The 24686-nt window shown below is 44.5% G+C and overlaps 1 protein-coding gene and 1 long non-coding RNA gene across 6 annotated transcripts in view; one reads left to right on the forward strand and one right to left on the reverse strand.

Moving 5' to 3' along the window:
• Positions 1 to 4914, forward strand: LOC125083502 (uncharacterized). 2 transcript variants are annotated; one of them, XR_007122289.1, is made up of 3 exons: positions 1 to 796; positions 3915 to 3986; positions 4088 to 4914. It is a non-coding gene; the product is annotated as an uncharacterized LOC125083502 (long non-coding RNA). The 2 variants fall into 2 exon arrangements; XR_007122290.1 differs by having other exon boundaries at positions 4091 to 4914.
• A 131-nt stretch (positions 4915 to 5045) lies between these two features.
• GRIN3A (glutamate ionotropic receptor NMDA type subunit 3A) overlaps positions 5046 to 24686 on the reverse strand; it is a 154993-nt gene continuing 135352 nt past the window's right edge. Inside the window, exons 7-10 of one of the 4 annotated variants that reach the window (XM_047700176.1) lie at positions 14718 to 14882; positions 13499 to 13575; positions 8755 to 9083; positions 5046 to 6855 (exon numbers count right to left, since the gene is read on the reverse strand). In XM_047700176.1, the coding sequence (XP_047556132.1) occupies positions 6785 to 6855; positions 8755 to 9083; positions 13499 to 13575; positions 14718 to 14882 (642 nt within the window). In that variant the 3' untranslated portion in view covers positions 5046 to 6784. Of the gene's footprint in view, positions 9084 to 13498; positions 13576 to 14642; positions 14883 to 24686 lie in introns of all 4 variants that reach the window. The other 3 variants (XM_047700174.1, XM_047700177.1, XM_047700175.1) reach the window with 3 other exon arrangements.

Genomic DNA, 24686 nt, shown 5'->3' on the forward strand with positions numbered 1-24686 from the left:
AAATCTTAAAAAAAAAAACAGAATCATTGCTCTAGATCCATAAGGAACTTCTTTAGAAAATTTCTTTAATGCTTATATAGAATGTCAACTTCAAGGGTTATTGGAAAAGTACTAGAGTCTTCCCTTTCTTTTTTCAGGTCTTGTGGGAATGCTCTCTTTTTTATTTTGTTGTTGCCTTGGAAATTGTCTTGGCAATTTGGACCAAAATCAGTGTTGATATGCTCTAAGGCATATGTCTTAACTACATGGTTGGCTTTTAAATTCTTAACTCTGTAGAGATCTTTTTCAAAGGTGCTCAGCTATTTCTGCTAGCTGTTGCATTCTTATGTGAATTTCCATTGGAAAATTTTTTAAATCTCTGTCCAGATCCACAAAGCATCTTTGTTCTTTGAGGGCAGGGATTCTGTGTGTATAGTACTATGTGCATGCGTCTTGAATGATTAATGTGATTTGATATCACAAGTGGGCCCCATGGTATATTGGTCTGCACTCTGGAGTTTGATATTATGGGGATTCATGAGAAGATTCTGGAGAATAGGGAAATGATCACTTGTCTCCTTTTAGACCTACTGGGATGGTGATGCTCGCCTCTTGAAGGAAGGTGTATTCTGCTCTGATCATTTCCATGATCATTTGTTGGTGTGGAATGCCTTTAAATTTTGGTCTTTAAGGTTTTTGCTGAGGAGTATCAATTGATAGATAAACCCAAGGACCAATGAGTATGCAGAGAAGTTTCGACTAGTTTTTAACTGCAAAAGTCTACCTGATTCAACGTGATAAGACCGCTCCATTAAAAGTAAGTAGAAACTGGTGGGTTGTGTACATGTTAGACTGGGTTTACATAATAGGAAATCTCTGGTATGGAAATAACCTAAACATTTCCTAGATCCATAATTATCCCACCAGACAGAAAAATTGAGGTTTACTTTCTGGGGATTTCTCCCCAAGTTTGGTCTCTTCCTAATGTTAAATATTAAGGTCTTATTTGTAGCATATTTCATAGGTACTAAAATTAGGAATATAGAAAGAGCAGTGTCTTAATGTAGTCCACAGTATCCAGCAGCAGGCGTGGCCCACAGCACTCAGGGAAGGTCCACATGGTTAAGTCAGCTCCTTGCTTCTGCTAACAGTTTCTCAGAAGTCTGTTTTTGTTTTTTAAGATTTTTATTTATTTGACAGAGTTCACAAGTAGGCAGAGAGGCAGCAGAGAAAGAGGAGGAAGCAGGCTCCCTGCTGAGCAGAGAGCCCGATGCGGGGCTCCATCCCAGGACCCTGGGATCATGACCTGAGCTGAAGGCAGAGGCTTTAACCCACTGAGCCACCCAGGCACCCCCAGGAGTCTGTTTTACTGGACCAGTGTATATTCAAACCTCTTTTTTTTTTTTTTCACCCCCTAAGTGGAAACAATTTTTCCTCATGTGTTGAAGTAACTCTTTCAATTTGGATTATCCTGAAATATATAACCTTATTTTAAATTTCCTTTCTTGGTGATAACAAAAGAAATTATAAATTCTGAAACTGATAGCTCTGTTTGAGGCAATCTGTGATAGTTATGTCTTCTTTTATATGGTTTAATCTTTTTTTTTGAGGAAAATCGTAGACAAAATTGGAAGAATAGTATATTTGCATTAATAGAGTAACACTGTGCTCTGAGGATTTCAGGTTACTAAAATCTACAGAGTGGAATGATTTGAAAGCTAGGATGTGGGAGCTAAAAGGGACCTCAAACCGTGTACTAATTTATTTTTAAGATTTTATTTTAATTCAATTAGCCAACATATAGTACATCATTAGTGTTTGATGTAGTGTTCGGTGACTCATTAGTTGCATGTAACACCCAGTGCTCATCACAACACGTGCCCTCCTTAATGCCCGTCACCCACTTACCCCATTCCCCCACCCACCTCCCCTTCACCAACCCTGTTTATTTCCTAGAGTCAAGGGTCCATCATGGTTTGTCTCCCTCTCTGGTTTCTTCCCATTCAATTTTCTCTCCCTTCCCCTATGTTCCTCTGTGCTATTTCTTATATTCCACATATGAGTGAAACCATGTGATAATTGTCTGTCTCTGACTGACTTATTTCACTTAGCATAATCCCCTCTAGTTCATTCCACAGCGATGTAAATGTGAGTATTCAGCCCTTCTGATGGCTGAGTAATATTCCACTGTATAGATGAACCACATCTTCTTTATTCATCTGTTGAAGGGCATCTCGGCTCCTTCCACAGTTTGGCTATTGCGGACATTGCTGCTATGAACATTGGGGTGCAAGTGTCCCTTTTTTTCACTACATCTCTCTCTTTGGGGTAAATACCTAGTAATGCAAATGCTGGGTCGTAGGGTAGCTCTATTTTTAACTTCTTGAGGAACCTCCATCCTGTTTTCCAGAGTGGCTGTACCAGCTTGTATTCCCCATTATTCCCCTTATTTTAGAAATGAGGAAACAAGTCCCAGGGTCACTCAGTTTAGCAGCAGAATCATAATGTTGCAATCAGACCTCTGTTTTTCTTTTACCGTAAGTGGAGACATGTACCAATAGAACGCACGTCATCAGGAAGTTAGTAAATGAAAATACCTTGAGTCAAATTTTAAGTCTTTCTGAAGGTTTCTAATTTAAGTAGGCTCTCTGCCAGGCCCTAGATTAGGACTGCATTTTCTTCTGAGATCATCTCAATCATTCTGAGAGTTCCTATAGCACTTTGTTCCAGAGTAGAACTGAACCAAGGGGATCTTAGATTTCTCCTTGCTCACGCAGCCCAGCCCGTTCATACATTTGGTATTTGTTGTGATGGCAGGCACCGTGCTAAACCTGTTTCTTGTGAAGTCAGACTTAGGATGAGTCTGGCCCTACCTCTTACTAGAAGGTTACTTCAGCTCTCTGTTTCAGTTTCTTAATCTATAAAATAATAACTATGTTATAGAATTGTACCGAGGATGAAATGAGTAAATAGAAAACATTTAGCAGGGTGCCTGGCAACTAGTAAATGCTCAAAATATTAACTTGTATTATTGCATATAAGTTGAGAGAGCAAGTTTTCTTCTACATTTTCTCCTTATTTCTAGGAAAAAATGAGATCAACATATATATATATTTTTAAAGATTTTATTTATTTATTTGACAGAGAGAGATCACAAGTAGACGGAGAGGCAGGCAGAGAGAGAGAGAGAGGGAAGCAGGCTCCTGCTGAGCAGAGAGCCCGATGCGGGACTCGATCCCAGGACCCTGAGATCATGACCTGAGCCGAAGGCAGCGGCTTAACCCACTGAGCCACCCAGGCGCCCGGGATCAACATATTAAGACTCTAGATTGTGTGTGTTTATTTATTTCTAAGTCTACCTGTCCTGGTTAAAATGATGTCATGGCCAAGTCATGCCCAGGCATCAAAAGTTAACTTCATTTGCTCAGTATCCTACAAACAAATTGAATGCATGTGAATGATAGCCAGTTCCATCCAGCAGTGAGGACCTTGATCTTTTACTATAACCCTCTTTAGCCTAAAATCCTTTAAAGATTCCTGTGGTCTTTGGGATACACGTCCAATTTAGCACCGGGATCCTGCCTCTGCTTTTCTCTCTGCCGTCCTTACAGCTTCTTACCCACCTGTGCTTATGTTTCTATCATGTTATTTGATGTTCCTACAGTTCTTGTAGTTTCCCAACTCTGGAACTTGGCACATTCTTTTACCTGGGGCGCCTGTTACCCTTCTCTCAATTTCTCTGCTGCATGTACGTGCGCGTGCGCACGCGCGCGCGCGCACACACACACACACACACACACACACGGTAAGTGTCTTTTTTGCCTCCACAATACCTGATGTGCATTTATCAGAATATACGCCACAGTTTCGCCAGTTTGTGTCTCCCTGCTAGACTGAGCTCCATGGGGTCAGAAACTTTTTCTTTCTCTTACCAGCAGCTAGCCCAATGCCAGGCGCAAAATGAGCATCCAAACAAGGAGTGACTGAATGATGCAAAACCACCTTGGGTAAGTTGGTGGTTGAATGAGGTTACAGTGGGTTTATATTTGTATGAGATCTGACTTGGGTCTAATCCAAAAGAATGTGTGTGAAGAATGCATCCTGCTAGCAGGTTCATGCTGGCAAGGCGGCCTGCTGTTATAACTGCAGGTGCGTCAGAAACCGCAGTGAGCCTGAGACCGAAGGAGCACTCTAGGATTCCCAGCTGTATCTGTACCCGTTCTCGGTTGGGCCGGAAAGCCAAAAGAGACACCTACAACAGCTGTTTCTGTGAGACTTGGGGGCCACGGTGTTGAATTCAGTGGACGTGGCAATGCAGGTATGGTTTGTGTATCGGCTTCCTTTTCTGCGGAGCTGGGGGCCAAGCTGAGGCATGGGCTGGAGGTGCTAGAGCGGAAAGACTGAAGGGGGCATTGGAAGAAGGAGAGGGGTTGTAAGGCAGCAATCAGAATCCTGTGTAAAATCGGTCTCCTGGAATTTAACTGCCTGTGTGTGAATCTGTCTCTGCTACTTCTCTTACCAGCTGTGTGACCTTGGACAACGTCCATAATTCCCTGAGCCTTAGTTTTTCCATCTGTAAACTGGAGGTCTAGTTCATCTACTGCAGAGTAGGTCTAGAGAACCTGTTTGGAGGAGTTTTAATGAAGTTGAAATAAGGGTTAGCTACTATAGTATTGTCTGTTGACAGGCTGTGAACAGGACAGATTGTGAGAAGGTCCCTGAGCTCAGAGACCATGCCCATCTTACTCACTGTTGTGTCTTCAGCACTTGGCATGTAAACACAGGCTGTGTAGCAGATGGTGGTTGAATTACTAAATGAGGGTGGCCAGGGCAAAATTTTTTAGAGATCTCTCAGTATTGTGGCTTTTCCTAGAATGTCTTTCAGACAAGGCAATTTTGATTGTACTTTGTGATGCCTGGGCTCTGAGTTTTCTCAGCATGTTTTGTGCCACATCGACTCTACTAAGGAAACAAGTGTAAGTCCTACTGGGTCTCCTGTGAGGAAGGGGCTGGTACCATGTCCACATTTGAATCCCCCAAGACAATGCCAGAAATACATCAGAAAATGAAGTTTCTATCTGAACATTTATTCCACAGTCATAGAAACTGAAGATGGAAAAGACCTGAGAACATCTAGTCCATCTACATGGTTGTACGAGAAAAGTGGCTGGAGCAAAACAGCCTGTTCACTTCATGCTCACAAGACAGCATTTCCGCTCTTCCTGGATTGGAGCGATTGCACACACGTTAAAATGAAGACACAAAGCAAACACTCTACAAACCTTAAGAAAATACTTCTAAGTACATTGTTTTCATAAAACGATTGGGAACTAAACTAAAAAGAGTGAGGGACTCTTGCATTAAGTGGATGGCATAGGTGGGTGAAGAAAGGAATAACTCAACGGTATAGCTAGTGGGGTGGTTTTGATGACAAAAACACAAGCTCTTTCCATGACTGGTTGGATTTTCTGGTTTTACTTATCAAAAATGAGTGGGAAGAAGAGAGGCTCTAAAGCAGTTTCTTTTCCCTTCATTCTTTTACCACACCAAGGAAGTGCTTATTAGCTCCCAGGCCCTACTAGGCCCAGGGCCAACACCGAGAAGCCCACTGCCCTGTCTCTGGGTTTTACTAGGCAGTTGCTTCACTGACCACTTCTCTGGTGGGTACGGAAGCAGCAGCTCCTGCATGGGGTTTGTGCAACAGCAAGATCCATGAGTAATGGAGTCACCTCCAGGCACGTTAAAGACCTCAACTGATTGTGTCCCTGTGGCCGCCTCACTTGTCTGTCCCGTTTTTTCAACTCGTCTTTAATTGAGGGATCCCCTTGCTGGTCCTCTACCTTGAGGCGTCTGTACTCTGGGGCCCTTACTATTATGTACGAGATGCATGTAGCCTGCCTGTTCCTGCTTACCCCGCCATATTTTATTATGTGCTTCCTCTGCCAGGAACGTCCCCCTGGAAAACGGGGTGGGGTGTGCGACACAATCGGGTTGTCTGGCTGCCCAGCACCAGAGCTTGGAAAAGATGGACCTTCCTGATCTCCTGAGAGAGGAGCCCAGAAGAGGCGGCGAGGGAGCAGCCCTTCCCTCTTTGTTCCTCACTAAACCACCACCCTCCACCTGAAGACTTGGACCTCTGTGGTTTTTGAGCCCGAGGGGAGCGGAAAGGACAAGTGGAGCAGAACAGAAAGAGTTTTCGAAGGACCCACCATTTCATGAACTCTCTTTATAAAACACAACACACTGTTTCACACACTGCAAAACACTGTTCAGTTACTACCAGTAACGACAACCACCGCCACCTGAGACTGCTTCGTTCCACCACAAGCAACTCGGCGGTTTCTCTTCATCCAGAAAATGGAGGCATTTCAAGCGATGCTGCCGGCAGCAAGCCTGCTTCAGCTCCTGCTGCTGCGGGCCACACCCTGGCCACGATTTTGGCGGAGGAGCTCCTCAGAAGATCCTGGGGCAGCCGTGCACTGGCCGGCTGCTGAGGGGGCAGGCAGGGCTGCCTGGCGGGTCACCCCTGCTCAGCGCGCCTCAGGAGAGAAGCTTAAGGTAAACCCAATATACAAAAATCCAAACTTACAAAACAGATACATTAAGGGGTAGTTAATTGCATTACAAAAGGATTCTTTACAAAAGAATTCACCTCTGGGTTCCTTTAAATAGCCAGCTTCTCAAGTACAGTCAGGAGGAGCTGCGTTAGAAAAGTGTCCGTGTACATTAGGAGCCTGGCTGTCCGGTCGAGGGCTTCGCCCATACCTCAGTACCTCAGGCCGCGCAGAGCAGGCCGGCAGAGCACTCAGCGGCTGCAGAGGGGGCGTGGCTGCGAGGCATCGTCTTCCAAAGGCAGCTGCAGATCTAGGTCGGGGCCTGGGGGAGAACACGGGAGGACAGGCCATTTCAAAGCAGGATTGTCCTTTCTGTTTCCAGGGCTCCCCCTGTTCCCTCACTGTTCCATCTGCAAAGTTGAGGAAGTCTAACTAGAAGCTTCTCACCTCCCCCATCAGTTTCTCTGGGCCTCCATCCACCCCAGGGTTCTCGGACAACTAACCAAAGTGTGAGCTAATTCAGCTGAAGGTGTTGTCTTTCCCTGGGGGACTGGGTAGCTCCTGGTGGAAATGCAGGGGAAATTTTGTGACTGCGGAGCCTTTCCAACCATGTGCAGCCGTCACAGAACACAGTGGTTGGGGCAGTGCCGTGGATTCATGGTGGGCATCACAACGGATGAGGCCAGAGCAGAATAAGTGATAATTGAGGAAGTCTTGTCCTCAGTGGTTTTCAGGGGTGGGAGTGGCTGTACGGAAGGTGAATCAGCAGGTGTGTGCTAAAATGTCAAAACCTATCAAAAAGCTCTTAACTTCTCCCCAGGCCCAGGGCAGCCATTCTTCTAGAGCAGTGTTTCTTGAGTAATTTTCAGATCACACATGTCAGTCATCTGGGGTAGCTGGTTAACAGGCTTCTGAGCCAGATGCCCCACCTCATGCCATCTTCTGGGGAAAAAGGCCCTGACAGTCAGCATTCTAATGGGTTTCTAGATGCTTCCCATCTACACTAGCACTGGGAACTGCTGTTCCATAGTTCCCTGTGGCTTTTCCCTCCTGCATGCATGTCCACACCACTGCGCCCAGGACAGAGATGCCTGGGAGAGAATGGGAGGGGACCACACCTGGTCACAGCCCCTTGGGAAGGAGTAGGTGTGGGGAGAGGAGGCTGGTGTGGTAGTTACCTGTACAGAGATGGACTGCACAGGGCACTATCCCAAATGTTAAAGCTTGTGGTGTTTGCAGGGGAGGTCTGCTTCAGGGATTCCCAAAGCTAAGAGGTAACTGCTGATCTGAAAAGGGGCTAGCATGTGGTCTGTAGAGCCTTTCACTTAACCCACAGTGCCAGCTCAGGAGCCCTGGACGGGCAATGAGCAGGGGTGGTCCAGTGTCATCTAAGGCCGCGTCCTTGCTCTGCTTTGCTTTCCTTTACAAAAGGCACACTCTGTAGGTGAGAAGCTTAGTTAGATTAGAGGTATAGTCCTATTCCTTCCTTAGCCAAATTGTTTTTCTGGCCCAGAGCTTTTGTTCTTCAAGATGGTGGACATTTTTAATGCCTCTCCTGCCTGTCCTCTGTTCTCGCTCACCACATCCCTGTCCCCTTTCACAGTGGCATGTAAGCCCTTCCCACTAAATGTTGGTCAGGGTGGTGTCGGAGACACGGGACCCTCGTGCATGATCCAGTCAATCCCTGGTCTCCTGTATGCTAATGAGTTGGCTTGGTTGTTTAGGTACCCACACCTCTGGCTCTTCTCTGGCTCCTGGTTCAGAACGTAGGAACAAATCTAGTTGTGGGAGTTGTTTCAAAAGCCACAACCCTGGATAATCCTGTTCTATCCTAAAATTAAAACCAGGTTTGAGTATCATTTTTCTCTCTCGTTGGTGAGAGTGCAGAGAAAGGGCCGAGACCCAGAACTACTAGCACGGCACCCCGGGAGGAGCCAGCTTTGCGGGGCCGTTCATAGATCCTTGCCATGGAGTTCACTCCTGACTAACTTACATTCCTGCTCTGAAAGACCCCCACCCTGCAGAGCTAGGGAGTCCGCTTGGGAAGAGCTATGGCTGATTTTTAGTCTAGGACCGGCAGACTTGACCTCTACGAGAGACCTAGACCTCCGCTTCCCTACACTTTTGTCAGCAATTACAAAAGAGCAGTACAGAGTATCTCAAGGGCTCAGAGGAATGCCGGGAACCGGGAAGGGGAGCAGCGCGGTCAGCTAGGACTCACAAGTCCGGTTCGTCCTTTGATACTCTTCCAGCTCCGTCTTCCTGCTCACAGCCAGCTGCAGCTCCTGCCGGATCACCTGAATCTGCTTCTCGAGCTCCGAGAGTTCCTGCATCACTGAGTTCCGAGCTCCATTTAGGGAGTCCGCCTTCCCATTGGTGGTCAGCGAGGCAGGGAGCTCTCTTCTCCTTGGAGGGAGCGGGATGTCCTGGTCGGTTCGGATGCTCAGCTGGTTCTGTCCTCCCTCATCACTAAAGATGTATTTTCGTCGGTTATCCTGACTCAGACTGGAAGTATTCCACACCGTGAGCTGACGGGGTCCCACACTGGACCTAGGAAACAAAGACACTAGATTTACCTTCCATTCTGCGGCTCTCTAAGTGCTGCTCCCCAGCTGTGGGCCGTTTCAAACTGTGAATACAGAGCGGGATATGCATTCAGAGGACAGACTGCCTGCTGGAGTGGCACAGAGACAGAAAGAGCCATTAAAATTCTTTTCAACTGAAGTTCAAGGTCTTACCAAGTCTTCTGCTGCCCTGAAATTGGAATGGATGTATCCTCTGGAGGGTTCTTTTCTGAAGAACCCTGGATGTCTTTCCACTCCCTTCCTGCCAGTGAGGCTCAGAGCACAGCGCTGCGTTGAAACACTCTCTGGCTACAAAATGGTGCTTCAGTAAAAGTGAGAACCTATTTATTGACCTGTTGGGCTCTACGCAGAAGCCGGCTGATGCTATAAAATGGCTCATCCTCGGTCCCACAGGACTACCCTGAAGTTCACTACTTGAGTTTGAGGAGAATAAAAACACAAGCTGCAGGGTTCAGCAAAAAGTTTTCCATTCTAGGGATGATTTTATGTGGGTTGAGAAAGACAGCTCAGGTCTGGAGCTTTAAAAGAAACCCCAGGAAAGCCTCAAATTCTTGCTGGAATAATGAAGGTCAATACAAACATATTCACATCCTCTCCCAGGCTTGCATCAAAGCACCTGCCCCCACCTCCGAGAGATGGCTGGCAGACGGCCGGAGTTACCGCTGGACAGGCACAAGAGAAGGGGGATCGTTCGGGTGCCTGAAGGAAGCTTGGACAGTCAGATACAGTGAGATGAGTTTCTTGCTACAAGAACAGAAAAGAGCCCTAAGCAGCATAGCTGCAGGTTTCTTCTAGCCTTATTGGAAGAGGAGCAGGGTTATTACCACTTCTTCAATCCACCACAGGGCAAACCTACGTAGAAACATTCCATATATTAAGTCCTTGTGTTTCTGTTCCCATCCATGTAACTGACTCCAGACTTTATTTCTGGACTCTTTCTTTCCAGGAGAAGGGAAGGGGCAAAGGGAGGGCTAATAAAATCTTGGTTCAGTTATATGGCTGGAACAGAAACACAAGGACTTGACAGGATGATTCTGTTGCATTTTGTCGTGTGGGTGACTGCAGAAATGGCCATAATCCTTTGTTCCTCCTTTCCACCCATATCCCTTGGTAATATGACTTTGCAGCTCACCTTTATCAAGGAGGATTCAAGGGGAGAAAGTCTGGCTTTCCCTCCCCCTGGAATTTAGTCTGGTTTCCTGAATTCTTTTGGCCCAACCAGCAGAAATGGCAGGTGGGCGTTCCACGCCAACTTTAGAGAAGCCTTGTGCACGTCCTGAGGGTCCCTCTCAGAACCCTGCTTCTGCTGCTGCAATATGAACGAGTGCTGATGGTAACAGGGTAGAGAGAGTTCCCAGTCTTCCCAGTGGACCCAGCTTAAGCCATAGACCAGCCAGCCCTTAGCTGCTTTCCCACTCCCCACAAGTTGGCTGCAGATATATGAGCAAATCTAGCTAAGACTAGCCGAGTCCGGCCCAGGCCAGTAAACTGCACTTGCTGTTGTTTAGAAAACAGTTCTTAAAATTTAGAAAATTAAGTTATTGAGATAATTTTCTCACATGGGAAAAACTGAGATACATGCCCCAAGCCATTAAAACACACGTTCCTAACTCCCCTGCAGCTCCTTTACACTTGTCACAGTTTAAGTGGCATATGATGAGTGGCCGGGGGTGGGGAGCTGGGGGAGGATGGCGCACCAGAGCACAGCTTTCATGTGTCCTGGGCTCAGTAAGAGTCTATAGTGAACCCACTTACAGCTCCGCTGGCTTCAAACGTGGGTCAGGGTGCAGTTATAATTTTATTTCAAGCTGTACTGTTCTTTTTAATTTTTTCCTCAAATCTCTTCCAACTGAGTTTGAAAAATTTTGATAGTCTTGTGTGTGTTACATGATTTACAATTTTTTTATATCTTGGGGCAAGGGAAAATGGGGGTGTATTGGAAACCCAGTGGGGTAAAGTATAGACCAAACCTTACATGAAATCCCAGGTTGAATAAACCAAAGACTATGCTTAGTGTCTTGTAATATCTACTTTCTTCCTCTGCTTTAAATAGAAAAAGAGCAACATCTATTTTTGTATCATGGCCCAGAACTTTAAGCTTTTCCTCAAATCTACATGTTAATAATTTTTCATCTCTCTCTCTCTCTTTTTTTTTTTTTTTAGCTCAAAGAAATTTTTATTCTCCAGCAGGTGCACACACATCCACCATCGCTGGTCCTCAGGGCCACACTTATCTGCATTCACTCACTTATCTATTGTTTTATTCATTCTATAAATATGGAACACGCTGGAGGAATGCCGAATTGTAGCAGACATAGGCATTTGCATAGATACTTTTCCAAAAAAAGAGGAAAAGAGTTTTCAACCAGGAGACCTAACTCTAGTAGCACAGGATGATTCACAGGGAGAACCTGGGAGTAGGGCATCTGCACATTTTCCTGGTATCCAGGCAACCACAGAAATTAGGTAAGTAGAGCTAGTTAAGTCTGGTTTTCTCCACAGCTTTGTACAAATATCTGGGAATAGGATATAGAAGAATAAGCAGAAGCTGGATTCCATGACAGACTCAAGTTGCTAGCATAACAAGTGCCCTGGTAATCAACATGTGGCTCTGGGCCACCTGTGAATAGAAGATGACAGTGATGTCAGATTTGGTGTCTAACTGGAGCCCTCTTCAGTGTTCTGTTTTCTATTGAACCTTCCTCAGCCTTAGTGTGTAAGGTGACCAGTGGATGAACTGCGTTTGGCACTAAAAATGAGCAAAATGAGCTTCCACAGACCAATTCTGTAACCTTGGAGTTCAATACTCCATTGGAGTCTTCAGAAGAGACATGACAGCTGTGGGGCCTCAAATACTCACTGCATTTGAAAGGTTACAGCTGGGTGCTGGGCAGAAGGGACGTGGCACAGGAAGTGTGGGCCCAACATAAGCCAGGAGGGCATGTTCTGCCTTAACTCCTCAAAATAAGGCACTCCAGAAGGGAATCTGCCAAGAAAAGTGGGTACATCGAGTGATAGACACATTTGGTTCTCAGCTGAGGTGAGAGAGATGTGACTGGCAATCACATCACGGTTGGAAATGGGATCACTGGGCTTCCTGTTTCTATTACGGCTGGTAAACAAATGGTTTGTCAGGAGATGATGTCTTCACTGCTATGTCTTCTTGTGTTCCTCTGGCTGAAAATTTGTGTTAAAAAATAATTACAGAAAAAAATATACGTAACATGACATAGAACAGCTGTGACCTGATTAGTCTCCCGCTTGTCGCTGACAGGGCTGCAACACAATCCAGGAATACCACAGACCGTGAGGGCGGGGGTGCTCACTGATTGGAAAGAGAGGCTTTGAGCGAGAACGGAAATGATTCTGACATGCAAACTGGAGACAAGGGGACAGCAGTTCCAGAGGAGGTATAAACAATGAAGAAGAATGATGCTTTTTACTCCTTTTTCCTCTACTATGAGTGAGGAGTGTGTGTGGCAGATTTCAAAATTACCCAGGAAGCCAAGCTTTGAGCTGAAGATCTGCCACCGATGGCAGAATTGCTCAGGGGCGGGGGTAACCCTGAACGGAGGCTTCTGGGCATGAGACAGAAGGAGGAGGGCTGCCCCAGGCAGGAGGCAACAGAGGCCAGACTGAACTCTGCCGGCCTCTTTAGCCACAACAGCGACCCACAGGCTGCATGTGGGGAAGGTGTCCGCTAGGCATTTAATGCTTGTTACTCCCTATCAATGAGATGCTTTTCTGGAGAGTTTGCAGTAAGAGTGCCAGGAAATGGATTAAGCAGAACACATCTACTGCATATTTCAAATATTCCTAGGAGTGCTGGAAAGGAGTGGGGAGCAGACCCATGCCAGAAAGGCAATACAGCATGAAACGAACTGCCTATAGTCCTTGTGAATTCAGGCTTGCGTCTACTCTGCACAGTAACAAGAGCTAAAATGGCTTTGTTTCCGGGGCTTTGCATGTATTATCTCGTTTAATCCTTGCAGCATCTCTAGGACATGGATACTGTTTTTATCTCAATTTCACAAATGAGGACATGGAGGCACAGAGAGGTTAAAGAAATAACTTGCTATGGCACACATATGACAAGGGTCTGTGACAGGTTAGGATCTGGATGCGTGACTCTCAAGACCACGGCCTGGGCCTGTACTGCATTTCCCTGTCCATATATTTACAGATACATTTTTTTCCTTCTCTGTTCTATTTCTCTTTGAAACCACATGTATTTTTGCTGACTGTATTATCAATAACTTGGTCCTGATTTGATCTGAATTATTTATACATAACTTCCCCTTTGAGTAGGGAGTCCCAGTTATATCTCTCCACTTTTATTTTTACAAACATAAAGACACCTGGTGCTGGCCACCTTCTTACCTCTTTTCCACACGTTTAGTCTTGAAACGCTGCTGCTTTTCCTCTACAAACGATGTGTTTAGTGCTCTATGTAACCTCTGGCAGAAAAAACAGATTCACAGGTAGAGATCATTAGAGACACACAGTCTGTGGACAAATACCACCTGAGTTTAATAGTGTATCTCACTGTTACAAATCTGGGCCTCTTTAAACACATTTCTAGGGATGCCTGAAAACATCAACCTCTAGTCCTAAATCTCAGGAGAACCAAATTTTAATTCTAAGCTATTATTCCATCTAGAGGGAAAAACAGAAATTTGAAGGAAGCTTTAGAAATGCTCTGGGACGTAAAAAGGCATGTGATATAAAGAAGAATGGTCACAACTACTGTGTGGCAAAGGGCCTTGTAGGATTGCTAAAGGAGAGTCAAAAACTTAGGTCTGAATGTCTCAGCAGCCAAAACAAGAGAAGAACCAGAGAATTCTGCTAGTTACGTTAGCACCTGATGGAGGTCACCTGTAGCCGAGGCAGCAGGGGTGGCCTTAGGGGCCAGAAGCACGGCCCCGGGAGACAGGAGGGAGCTGCTGGTGGGGAGATGAGGCTGGCACCTGCGGCCTCCACTTCCCTGGGGGCAGCTGCTCCTGCTGCCAGAGTCCCTTCTGTTCTTCTCCTCCTCCGGCTCTCCCTGCTCACCGCTGACAGGGAGCGCGCCTGAATAGGGTGCTGGCTGGATGCTCTCCCGGGGTCCCGGGGCCTGAGCACACCCAAGTCTGGGGACTGAACGTCCATCCTGTGTGCAGCTGGGCCTGGGCACCGGCTGACCTCCTCCCTTGGGGCCTTTGAAAATGGGGACAGAACAGGGGCCACTAGGTTCATCTAAAGGGAGAAATAGGGACTTCACACTCATTGAATGAGTTTCCATTTTGGCTGGAAGAGAGTGTTGGAAATAAATCTCTCACACCATCCCCTTGAGTCAAGTGTTAAGTGAAACCAGGTTAAAAAAAAATCCCATCGCCTCCGTGGGAGGTGCAGTACAGGTGATGAGACAGGTGGGGGTATGACAGCACAGGCTACTTCACGGGGAAAGTGGATTGATGGGCTAGAAGGAACTCCACTTTCTGCACAGAGCTGTCTAGGCTGCCTGGTTCTCTTGGGAACTGGTCACCTGTGTGCCGTGGGGCTCTGGCCTGCGGCATCGGCGGCAAGGCTGAGGGTTCATCCCGAGGTGGCCGGCACTCACCTGGCTGGTGTGGAGCCAGTAGTGCAGCCGCGACCTGTTCTTGATGCGCGGGAGCAGCAGTCTGTACACGACGTGCTCCCCGATGGCGGTCAGCATGGACAGACCAAAGCCCACGCATAGAAGCACGAAGAGTCCAGAGAAGTGTTTGATGCCCATTTGCAAAGTCTGTGGCAGAACAGGAAAGGAAAGGCCATAAATGTGAGGCTCCATCTGGCCCCACACTTGTTTTTAGATGCACATCCTTTCCTGACCCCCGCGAGAGCTGGAGACTACCCCTCCCTGGGCGCTTGGCACGCTTCACTAGACCACATTGTGAGAGGGGCCCAGCCAGGACCGAGGGCGCAGCACGCTTCCTGGGGAGCAGGGCACATACAGTCCTATTGTCTGAAGGGTCTCAGGGTCTGGGCCACCCTATAGGCTCTAGAGACTGAGAAAGAGGAGAGAGACCAAGGGTTGAAACAATTTAACATATTAAAGCACTGAACAGTTATCAAGGAAAGAACCTTTCTTAGGGATGCAGAATGAGTAGGTTTAAGGGGAAGAGATGATGAATTCAGTAATTTTGACATTTAGATCTGGCAGGAACATGGAGATCATCTACTTCAATGTTCTCATTTTACAGATGAGGAACCTGGGACCAGGGAAGTGAAATAAATTCAAGCAGTTCACAAAATTAGACAGCCACAGAGGAGGAAAAAAAAAGGGGGGGGGAATCTAATATTTACTGATTGCTTACCTTTTTGCACTGAGATAGGTATTAAAACCACAATTTACAGTCCTTGCAGCTTTTAAGTGACCAAGCAGGTCTGTAAGTCCATGTTTGTTTAGCTGGGAAACCTGGGGTCTTTCTGTTATCCAACAAAACAGCAGCTGGGGCACCTGGGTGGCTCAGTCAGTTAAGTGTAAGACTCTTGATTTTGGCTCAGGTCATGATCTCATGGTCATGAGATCGAGTCCCACATCAGGTTATAGGCTGAGCGTGGGGTATGCTTGGGATTCTCTCTCTCCCTCTGCCCCTCCCCACAACCTTCCCTCCAAAAAAAGCCAGCAGCAGTTACAACAACTATAGTTACAACAATTATATGTGGCAGGTACTTTGCTATGTGATTTACATATGAGATCTAAGAGAATCCTCATGAGTTCTCTATGAAACGGGTATTATTCAGTCACAGACATCAATGACAAGAGTCAATCTTGCAGAAAGAAAGACTTTGCACACACTGAGTGCCTACTTTAGGCAGTCTCTGAGGTACCATGGGATGAAGATAGGAGGATTATGTCTCTGCCTTTAATCAACTTGAGTCTGGGGAGGAAGCAAACATTCACAGGCCATGATACAGGCACAGATCCGTGTCTTCTCAGTTTTATGGAGAAGTTGGCTCATAACAGAAGTAGAATGTGGAGGCTCGGGTAGGAAAGTAAGCACTCTGAAGGCTGTGGAAGCAGAGGGAAAGAAGTGACATCTGGCAGAGTGATGTAGGGTGCTGTGAAGCAGACCATGGTGGCTGAGATGTAGGTCTGGGCAGGAGGCACGGGCCGTGAGGGAGAAGCAGGGTCAAGCTGAAAGCCCTCAGACGCCAGGGCTAAGGAGCCTGTCATCCCTCTTCTTGAGGCTTTTGCTGATCATCGTCATCATCAATAATTACTTAGCACTTAATATGTGGAAGGCACAGCTCTGAGCACTTTGTCACTGTAGGGACTTGCTTACTATTCATAACAACCCATGAGGTAGGTACTGTCATCACTTCCATTTTATAGGTGAGGAAACTTAGGAACAAAGTAGCTTAGCAATTTGTCCAAGGTCACAAAACTAGCAAAGGTAAAAGCTGGCGTTCAAACCCAGGCAGTCTGGCTCCAGAGCCTACACTCTTATTCACCCTCCCTTGACTGATGTCAGTGTCCCCCATTCTCTGAAGGGGTCTTCCTTTCTTTCATTCTCCCCACCTGTATCCTGAAGACCTGGATCCTGAAGCTAGCCAGACATGGTTCAGGCATGAGTCAACCTTCTGGGTATTCCAGGAAGTCCATCTGGGGGTAGCGTTCAGAGACTGAACTTGGGGATTGCGGACTCTGGTGGAGTCTGGGCCACGAAATCTCTCTTCCCCCCATGACGGTACCTCTAGCAGGGGCTCAGTATCCATGACAGATACTGCCTGGACAACTAATGACTGGAGGTGAGCAGGGACATAGAGCATGGCTTGGTCTAGGTGACTGAGCACAAGGCAGACCACCTGATGATGAGGCAGAAGCCCAGCCCTAGGGAATAAGGAATGCTGGTCTAGGAAAGGCAAGAGATGTATCGGGCCCTGAGAGCCATGAAAGCACTAGGGCTTCTCCTGGGACAAATGGTGACCAACTGTGTAATGCTGACCTCCAGAAAGCAGATTACAAATATGGCTGAAAATAGCCACTGGGCTGGCCCTCTATGTGTATAGGATATAGCTATTATATAAGGATTTTATGAGTTATTACTGCTATGGATGAATAAAATGGGGGAATTCATTTTTGATTTTAACGTCATCAAACAATCAGCAAAACATTTAACAGACTGGCAATGCTTTCTTATAAGGTCTGCCAAGATGAGGGAGAAAAATGTAACTTACAGTGAAACATCTTGCCTTTTAAACACATGGCTTCCCCCTCCTTTTTTTGTGCATGACAAGAACTAGTCTCATTTTCCTCTTCTTACCTCAATAACAAATAGGCTGTACTCGGTTTATTTTATACATTTTTCTTTAAAGATTTTATTTGAGAGAGAGAGAGAGCCTGAGAAGGGAGAGAGGCAGAGGGAGAGGGGGAGAGAAAATCTTGAGCAAACTCCATGCTGAGCTTGATGTGGGGCTCAATCTCACGAACTTGAGATCATGACCTGAGCTGAAACCAAGGGTGAGACACTTAACCAACTGAGCCACCCAGGCACCCCCTCATTTTTTTCTTTGAATTTCTGTTGTTTATACCACATACTAATAGACTAATAGATATAGTGACTGCTTCTTTTAAATTAGGTATCTAATATGTGTGCCAGGCATCCTTATGCATATTATGATCTTATAATAACCCTTTAAGTATTATTATCTCCATCTCCCATTCAAGGAAACTGAGTCTCATAGAGATTAACCACCTTCCACAAGATCTTACAAGCTAATAAATGGGGGAGTCAGGCTGTGGATCCAGGACAGTCTGATGCTAAAGCCTGCACTGCCTTTCAAGTGAATACCATTTATGGGTACTCCTTGCCACCTGGACCCCAGGATCATGACCTGAGCTGAATGTAGACGCTGAACTGACTGAGTCACCCAGGTGCCCATGTGTCTAAGAGTGTTGTAGTGATACTTAAAGAAACTCACTGGGATTTTTAGATGAGGTGGGAATGCTCTGGTGTTTCCTCACCACCATTTAAAACAATGCGAAGGACTTCTACCTTCTGGAAATTCACTAGCCAATGTATTTCCAGGAGTGGACTAAATTCAGATAAAGAGAGATGCCTTGATGTTCTGAGTGGTCTCTGCCCAGATCCACGAGTGCTCCCAGTGACACACAGAGGCCAAGACCACCAATTTCGTTGCTGCCTAAACTGTCCTTGGCATCTTGCTCAGATGTGGACATTTGAAACATCTGACAGCTGCTGAGATAACTGATTAATTCTGAAACCTCGAGCAAGAAATGCTGTTGGACTATTTCATGTATCATGCCTTAGATGGTACTGAGTCCGAAGAGCTAAGCCTCCCTAGCCCCCAGTGCACATCTCTCAATACATACCACCTATACACTTTCTCTCGTCCTCGAAGGAGTTGGCTATACTTGTTTTCAATTCCTCTGTCCCCATTCTCTTTTGGACTCATTCCAATCAGGCTTTTTGTCCCAACCTATAACCTACACGACTCCTGTCAAAGCCATCAATGACCTCCACACATTGCTAAATCCAAGAATCAGTTTTCACCTTATTCATGTATCAGGTTGGACACTATTATTTCATCCTCTTTGATATATTTTCTTCACTGTTTCTGGGATACCTCTCTCTTTGTTCTACTTCAGTCTTTACTGCCTTACTGGTTTCTCCTCATCTTTCTGTTAATAAATTTTGGTATGACTTTGATTCTTTAGCTACATTCACTTTCTTATCCAGACTCATGGCTTTGAATCCCACCTATCTGCCAATGACTTCCCCAACTCCTTATTCAGTCTCTCTTCTTGGTTGTCTAACAGACATCCCAGACTTAACGCACTGAAGTAAACAAATTTTCCCTGACAATAGCCCCTCATATAGTCTTTCTCATCAGAGGATCTCCATCCTTGCTATTGCTAGGGTCAGAAACCTTAGTATTATCTTTGACTGCTCTCTTTCTTTAGCATTCCATATACAGTGTGTCTGCAAATATGGCAGACCCCACCTTCAACGTATACACAGAATCTGATGACTTCCCACCACCTCCACCAACCACTCTGGTCTATGCCACCATCATTGCTCACCTAGACTATTGAAATAGCCTTCTCTTTGGTTCCCTGACCCCCTCAGTTTGTCTTCTGCACGGCATCCGGCTTGGCTCCCTCAACATATCATGTCATGCAATGCCCAGTGATGGTTTTCCATCTCATCTAGAGTAAATGCCAGAGTTCTTACAATGTCCTACAAGAAATTCCATGACTTAGTCCCACACGTCCTAACTTCATATCCTTCTCTCACTTGTTCATTCTGTTCAGCTACTTGGGCTTTCTCTCACTTCTTTAAGTCTATGGAGCAGTCGAGGATCTTCATCTGTTCTCTCTGCCTGTAACTCTTCTGCCAGTCATCAATATTGCTCTCTTCCCCTCATTTTCTGCAAGTCTCTACTCAAATGTCATTTATCAGTAAAGTCTAGCCTAACCGTATGGTTAAAAAGGCAAAACCTGCCCTGCTCCCCTTCCTTTCCTGGACACAACCTATACCCTCACTCTGTTTTATTTTTCTCCTGTCATAATAAATATGAGTTTATTGCCTATTTCCCTTCTCATGTAGCATATAAGCTCCAAGAGACCAGGGGTTTTGCCATTTTGTTCAGAGTGGACCCTGATTGCCTACAATAGTGTCTAGCATTTACTACGTGTTCAATTAATATTTTTGAATGAATGGATGAAAGCTAGTATCTTTTTTTGTATAATGTAAATGTATACAGGCCCCCCCCCCCAAACACTTCTGTATATCTCAGGAGAGTTCTAGAATAATTCCGTGAGGGAGAAAGACAAAGATGCATATTGATATTGCATTAATAGAAGAGAGAACTGAGAGAGCTCAGAAAACTTGCCATCCTGACTTCATAATGCCAGTGTTCATCACTCTGGGGACCTAACTGGGGGGAAATATATTTACAATTAATAAAATAAAAACTTAGAGACTGACTGCAGTAATTTCAGCTGGCTTGTGTTGGGTGTGTATTGTACTGATTTATTTGCTTAGGACCCTTTTATTGGAGGACTGCCCTCTCCCACTTCATATAGTTTTGGTGTGTCTACCAGTCACAGACTCCCAGTTCTTTAGTCCCCTGGAGCCAAGCATGGGACCCAAGGTAAGTCAGTTTGCATTTGGGCAGAGACATTGTCACTGAAAGTGGTTGAGGCTGAGTCATTTCCAATGCCAGTGCCTCAAAGACACTATTTTTCCTATTTCCTGCCACTACCATTCCTGAAGTCCTCTGGTTCCTGAGGCATCATCAGTCATTCTCCTCACTTCAAAATACCGAGCTCCCCACTATTCTTTCAATAATTCCCCCTTTTCTTGTTTAAATTAATCTGTTGCTTACAACCAAAGAACCTGACCTGATCGACTGCTTAAGGACTAAGCTCCCCTAGCTCCAAGGTATAAAAAGAACCAATCTTGAGATATACTTTATTTCTCATGCAGAACACTGAAATGAATGTGTGAGTTTGTTCTAGGAAGATTTCTTTGACACAGTGAGGCTCTGCCTTTCTTTGCATGCCTCCAAAAGCTTGGTGTATAGTAGGTACTCAATAAATGCTTATCAAAGTATACATCTGACAAGAAACTTAGTTATAATTAATCTCAAGATTTCCAGTACCTATTAAAGTAGGTTTCCCCCAGAGCAAAATAACTACAAGAACCATAGGAAATCATTTTATACTTTAGTGATCTGATGCATTAAACTTTGCATTATCTCCTGTCTGAGTCTGTAAAGCCCAATCCTGGTGTTCAAACAAATTTTCTTTTCCTTTAGTAAGAATAAGAGAAGGGGAGGAATAATAGTTTTAGCAAGAGGTAAAGAAAAGAAAGGCTATGGATCTTCTGAAATATGGATGACTCCTAGATACTTAGAAGCAGGACATGTAGGAAGCAAATGATGTTTCAGATTTAGAAGATCTGATTTATACACTTTTTTTTTTTTTTTTTTGTCCACCAACTATTTTGACCAGAAGAGCAGCAGCTCCACAAATCTGGCAGATTCATTGTGTCTATACACATGACCCTCTGAGGGGGAGGAACAGAAGATGGAGACCTGCATGAAGCATGGGCTGGAAGGTACCAAGGACAGCTCCTAGGGGAGAGAGTCTGCTGGGCTAGGGAGTAGCGTAAAGTTGAAAAGTGTTATCATTTGGGATTTCTAAAAAAAATTAACAATAATCAAGAAAAGGGAGAAAGAAGGTGTTCACTCAGAGGATCTGGAATTTTCTCATCAATGAAGGGCAGACTGGAAGATCACATTTAACAAAAGAAACAAAAGAGATGATTTACAAAATCCAACAGGACAACGCATAAGCAAAGTTAACAGTGCTCACATATTTGGATGAGTAAAATAATCTAGATGGAAAGCTATCAGTGTCTGTGGGAATGTCCCATCACTTCCCAGGCCCTGGTGGCCGGGGGACACCTCTGTCTTCTTTACTCTGGAATCTGCTTAATGGCTCATCAACATTTCCTGCCTATAGTGCTGAGGAAATGCTCCCTCTCTGTTCCTTGCATTCCACAACCCCCTGCTCCTTCTAGGCTTTGGCAACCATTGTTTAGCCGTGGACCTGGTGCTCAGTTTGCTACATTAGTTTCATTGTGTGGCCTTTTGGAAATCTTAATTTATTATTAAGGCAACTCAGAAAAATATTTCTAAAACTTAGAGATGATTAACCATAATCCTTAGACTATACAAATACTTTCTTTTTTAAAAAAAGTTCTATTTTTAAGTGTCTACATCCATCGTGGGACTCAAACTCACAACCCTAAGATGAAGAGTCACAGGTTTTAACCAACTGAGTCAGCCAGGTGTCCCTACAAAATGCTTTCAGTTCTTCCATATTCTCTCCTTAACTGCATATGAAACATATGCATATGTATTTTCCAGAGTTATGTAAACATACAATTATGCTTTAAAAAAACCCACTATTTTCTAAAAATGTGTGCGTTTACAGTCACTTTATTAATTTTAATGGCCTTATATTGTGACCTATTATTTACCATAATTGACCTAGCTAATCTCAAACTGTCAGGTATTTAATTTTAATATTATTAATTGTATATATATATAATAAATATTGCTGTAACAAAAAATCTTCTATGTATAGCATTTAAAAAATTGGCTTTGACTTCCTGAGATAAATATATGCAGTGGGTGGGATTAACAGGTCAGCTGATGTAACTGTTCTGATGCCTGGCGATGTGTGAAGCAGCTTTCAGAAAATGTTGCTGCTAGTGTTGCCCCAATGTTCACAGCCTTGCCGAGCCAGTTTTGTACGTAATCACTTCTTCCTGTTTTAAACACTCTGATTTGTATTTCCTTAGTGAGGCCATTTTCTGATGTTTGTTTTCCCCATCCCCTTTTGTATGAATCATATATTTATAACCTTTGCCAATTATACATTTCAGACAAGGCCAGGCTTTTTATTTAAAAAAAGCTATTAACCTCTTTCCTACATATTATTTATGTTTCTCTAACTTCAGGTTTTACCGTTAGCTTTTGTTGGATTTTATTATATGGAAGTTTGAAATTTTATATGGCTGTTATTTGTTTTGACTACTGTAAACCCATCTATTGTTTTAGCTGTTAGAAAATATCCACATTGTTGGGATAAGTGTTTTATGACCAGTTGCTTTATTTTTGAAAAAAATAAAAGGCAAAACCTGCCCTCCTTCCCTTCCTTTCCTGGACACAACCTATACCCTTACTCTGTTTTAATTTTTCTCCTGTCATGATAAATAGGAATTTATTGCCTATTTCCCTTCTCATGTAGCATATAAGCTCCAAGAGACCAGGGGTTTTGTCATTTTGTTCTTGAGCTTTTATACTAAAGAGTGAAGCACGTTATTTTCTCTTCCTTGAGACCTTCCATTTTAGCCACATGCTTCAGAGATACGTTAGTCAATAAAAGGGCACTCTCAGGGTGGCATGCACTCCTTTATGCTCATTTTAAGATCTTCAGATTTTAAAAATATTGGCAAATAAGAAAATTGTGAGGACAAACACTATGTAAAACTAACAACAAAAAATGTACTTGTGGGTCAGATTAAGCCTATGAGCTGTCAGACTATATCCTTTGATGTACACAGCTGTCTTGCTGCTAGTGTCCTTTTCAGTGTTGTGGTTTTTCATTGTGAATCAGCTAATGCCTTTAAAGCTGACACATGCTTTGCTACTATTCACACAGTCACCAGCCTTTGGGAGAGCTATGGTAGCCAATATGAAAGGAGAGGGGTCCAGTTCTGATTCTCAGGCTAGTGGCCTATTACGATGCAACCTTGTCTTTAAAAACATCCAAGCCTTTCCCTTTTCAAGGCAAGAAAAACAGATAAAACACAGTAGCCAGATCAATGACCTCCTCCATGCTAACAAAGACAATCAGCAGCATAAATGCAGAACAGCTTGTAACAAAACAAAAAAATTTCCTGAGAGGTTTTTCCCAGAGAATGTCTCTAAAGCATGATAGACCTAGAGGATAAACCAACAATGCTAAACCCATTTTCTCCTACATTAAAAAAAAGTGGTTTGGGATTGCAACATACGGTAGAAAGCAGATACAATCCATTAACATAGGATTCATAACAACATATTGTTACTGATCTCTATAGCTTAGACATGTATGGTTGCTATTATCAGTTTAATCTAAACACATCACTTATTTTTCAAAATGAAGATGGAAGATGACTTATGATTGCCTTGCTTCCCCCCCCCCCACCAATATGTAGAACCAAAGAGGTGCCAGCTGCTAGGTCCTTGATGAGTAATTCACTCCTTTTGTGAAAACTGAGGTTTGATTTGATTATATTAATAACACTATCAGAAATATTTTGAAGCAGGTAAATATAAGAACCATAAAAGTAAGAGGTAATGCAGTGAGTTCAGCTTTTGGGATCAGAAGAAAGCCTGGTTCAGGGGTGCCTGGGTGGCTTAGCAGGTTAAGCATCTGATTCTTGGTTTTGGCTCCAGTTGTGATCACATGGGTGGTGGGATCGAGCCCCACAGGCTCTGCACTTGATGGGGGGATCTGCTTGAAGTGTGGGGATCTCCCCACACTGGCATGCACTCTCAAATGAATGAATAAATCTTAAAAAAAAAAAAAAAAGAGAAGGAGGAGGGGGAGGGGGAGGACGAAGAGGAGGAGCCTGGTTCAAGTTCTTGCTTTGCCACTTACCAGCTGGGAGATCTTGGAGAAGATTCTGGATTTCTCCAAAGCATCATGTATTAAACTGAATGATGGCACCTACTTCACAGTGTTATTATGATTAAATGATGTAACAACTTCAACAGTGTCTGGAACAGTGGTTCAGTAAATGTTACCTACCATTATCACCCAACGAGTTGCACTGAACTACATTTGTTGGCAACTGGCAACTAACAGAAAAATCAGAGCATTCTAACTTGGAAGTAAATGTGATCTTTCTTCCCAAATACCCATATAGTCAGATCTTTCCAGTTTCTGAAACTGGAAACAGGCTCGTAGTTCAAGGTCATTGTCATAAAACTCTGGGTAACTACATTAAGTAGACTGATC

Source organism: Lutra lutra, chromosome 13 (genome assembly GCF_902655055.1).
Source record: "Lutra lutra chromosome 13, mLutLut1.2, whole genome shotgun sequence".
NCBI lineage: Eukaryota > Metazoa > Chordata > Mammalia > Carnivora > Mustelidae > Lutra > Lutra lutra.